This window comes from Rhododendron vialii, chromosome 1a, assembly GCF_030253575.1.
Source record: "Rhododendron vialii isolate Sample 1 chromosome 1a, ASM3025357v1".
Taxonomy (NCBI): Eukaryota; Viridiplantae; Streptophyta; class Magnoliopsida; order Ericales; family Ericaceae; genus Rhododendron; species Rhododendron vialii.
In genome coordinates this window covers 17301653-17304713 of record NC_080557.1, presented here as the reverse complement: position 1 = coordinate 17304713, position 3061 = coordinate 17301653, and the positions used below count along the sequence as shown (strand labels likewise).

Here is a 3061-nt window from a genome sequence, read left to right as displayed (position 1 = left end):
TGTAACTAAGGAATGAACAAATGTAGGACAAGCTTTAATAATGTAAACCTTCAATTACTAGCACTTTTAACATCACATCTACTGCGTATATCTCATCATGAATGCTTCAAAACTATCTTTCCCCTAACTAGATATAGAGATAGTTGCAGTCATATACTGATATACATAGAAACTACAATGTCAACAACCACATCAATCTAGGTCTTGGAACCATGAGGCATTTGGTTTTGAACAAGTATTAACAACTAGCAACCAGAAGAGACGAACAACAAACTCACTAGAAAACTGAAAATTCATAAATAATTATAAAATTGCACTCATGTAAACTTCTAGTGCAAAAACACATATGCATAAACTTGCCAAACCAGTTTAACATGCATTATGTTTAAGAGGAAAAAAAAAAAAACCCAACTAGATAATAAAGCTAACCCATGAATATTCCAAACTACAAGCCCATGAAAAGTACAACAGGCCACAGATAATTCAAAATGCAAATACCTCTTCCCATCACTCGGCAGCCTCTGCTCTCGCCTCTCCGCTCTTCACTGTCTCACCGGAGCAACATCCACCACCATGGTGGTGGTGGTGATGATGATGCTGGTGAGTATGATACTGCTTCCCCTTCAGCTGCTTCCGCATATCATATGCATCCTCTCCGTCCGCATAGTATTTTGCCTCCACGTCATGAATCTTGTAGCCGAGCGTCTCCGTATACAAATGGAACGCTGCCCTATTGCTCTTCCTCACATGCAGCGACACGTAATCAGCGCCAAACACCTGTTGAAGTTCAGTGGTGGCCCACTCATTAGGTCACAAGGCAATCGCATAAAGGCTCCACATTTAAGAAAGGCCTCCAAACATTTGACAAAACCTTTAGTAAGTCACGATTGACAAAGCGCAAAAGTTTTCATTACCCATAGAAACATATTTTGGCCTGGTACACTTGAGGGGGGAAGAAGGCACAGAAAAATATTAGTATATGTGCGTTTTATGAAGGAATTTATTTTAAATTAAAGTTGAAATTGACATATTTAGATAGAACTTGAAGATAAAAATATGGACTCCCACCCTCCCATATTGTTTGCTATATAAGGGAACTCAACTTTTTAAGGGGACAAGTATTTTGTATGTCCACCTAGAAAGCTCAATGACCAATATTATCCCTTATTCTCTACCTTTAAAGCTGCATTAATCAGTTATGAAGGTTAGTTTGTGGAAATTTACAAACTTTTTTCATTGACTTTTCAAAAGTACAAATAGTTTGGGACATCCCAAAATAGAATACCAAGCAAACAAAATGGGACAGAGAGAGTAATTATTTACACCGCCAAAAGCAGTAGACAGTCACAGCATCAAAGACTTCAATACGAGCATCTCCATGCCTTACAGTTTTAATTTACTCATAACCAAATTCCAAGTAAAAGCCCTTTAAACTCATCCCAGACTCCCAGTCCTTGACTCAAGCTCAAGCTCAAATTTTTCACCAAATCAAGGGAGACTCAAACTTTTACTAAAAATTTTGAAGGCTTGTTCTGCTCTTCACAATTTACAAATAAGTCATTAATGAATCTCTTGCTCAAATTTTTGCTTAGATTTGAGTTCATTCATTGAACTGATACATAACAAATGAAGCTTTTACCCAAATTTTTACTCAAATTTGACTAAAATTTTGAGAAAGAACTGGAGATCCAGATCATCTAAATCAAACTTAAAATATCAAACGTGGAACGCCCATTCTTGAAAATTGCCCCTGACCCCCAGGTGCTATCAACTTTCTTTTGGCCGTCCATATGTTCTTTGCCCTGGCTGTAATTGGGTCCCACTACTGGATGGTTGGATCAGAGCCGGCCCTGGGGTAAGCCCACAAGACCTCGGGTTGGTGAGTTATGAAAAAAGAGAAAATTTATCCTAAACCCTAAAGTGGTTGGGGTGGGCATGGCCCGGACACCATTATCAAAAACAAAAAAAAACAAAAAAAGTTCTCCTAAACCCTAAAGTGATTGGCCGGGTCTGACCTGTTCCATGGCGTTTTGGGCGGCGGTCATGAGCTTGGTAGCGAGCCCTAGCTTGCGGTGGGTCCTGAGGACGGCGAGGGAGGTGATGTGGCCGTGGCACTCGGAGCTCTCCTCCTCCATCTTGGCCAGCACGTAGCCGACGATCTTGCCGCCGTAGTCCTCCGCCACGTAGAGGAGCTGCGGCCATGACAAGATGTGGTAGAAGTAATACTTCATCTGGTAGTTCTCGGGAAGGCAGAAGAGGTTGCAGGCTTGCATGGCCAAGAGGTCGTCAATCGTCGCCTTGCGTATGCACACCATGGCTGTTGGTCGGGTCTAGGGTTTGGCTTTGCTCACTGCTTGTACCGCGGAGTGCGATGGAGAGAGAGAGAGAGAGTCCGAGTGCGGTTGTGGATTGGCCGATTGGGTGGGGCTGTGAAAGATTTTGTTGGGCATAATTTGGAACTTGGGCCTGAGATCCTGCGACGGATGGGCGGGTTTGGTCCAACTAGAACGTTATTTTCCGACTAAAATTATCGAAAATGATGATATGGAAACCGAGCGGAGGTACCGACGGCCACGGGGTCTATTTGGATCTTGTACGGATTATTCGAGTCGTTCAATAATTTTTAAAAAAATGATCCTAAAACTTGAATGAAAAAATAGAAGATTGGATGGAGAACCTATGTACATGTCGAATTAAGCTGATTTTTCGCGGGCCCACTCATTTTTATTTTTTAAATATTTAACTGCTCGAATCATTCGTGCGGGATCCAAAGTGGGCCCTGTGACCTGTTGGTACCTCCGATCGATTTCCGCAGCACAGTCCTAAAATTATACCCATCCAAAAAAGATTGTGTGGTCTACAAAATAATACTCCGTAACTTTAAAATAATACATTATTGTTAGCAAAATTCATAACTTTTTTCTCAAAAATTAAAAGAACTTGGCGATAGTATTTCGAGGGGAAAAGGATGCACAATATTTTTAAAATTTTTGTCTTACCCATCGGACATTTTTTTAGGCGGAGGTAGTAAAATTTCACTTTTTAGGGAAAAAGTGGAAAA

General features: G+C 41.0%; 1 protein-coding gene across 1 annotated transcript; it reads right to left on the bottom strand.

Moving 5' to 3' along the window:
• Positions 1-274: 274 nt before the first annotated feature.
• LOC131313375 (N-terminal acetyltransferase A complex catalytic subunit NAA10) lies at positions 275-2482 on the bottom strand. Its single transcript, XM_058341693.1, has 2 exons — positions 2016-2482; positions 275-777 (listed from the first exon to the last, which is right to left on the bottom strand). Exons 1-2 carry the CDS (start codon positions 2313-2315, stop codon positions 508-510), a joined length of 570 nt encoding a protein of 189 aa, XP_058197676.1. The 5' UTR covers positions 2316-2482; the 3' UTR covers positions 275-507.
• Between the last annotated feature and the right edge of the window lie 579 nt (positions 2483-3061).

Excerpts from the sequence above, each read along its gene's own strand:
- LOC131313375 (XM_058341693.1), bottom strand. The coding sequence starts at position 2,315 with ATGGTGTGCATACGCAAGGCGACGATTGACGACCTCTTGGCCATGCAA. Across the intron at positions 778-2,015 it reads CCCAAAACGCCATGGAACAG|GTGTTTGGCGCTGATTACGT; the intron begins GTCAGACCCGGC and ends GAACTTCAACAG.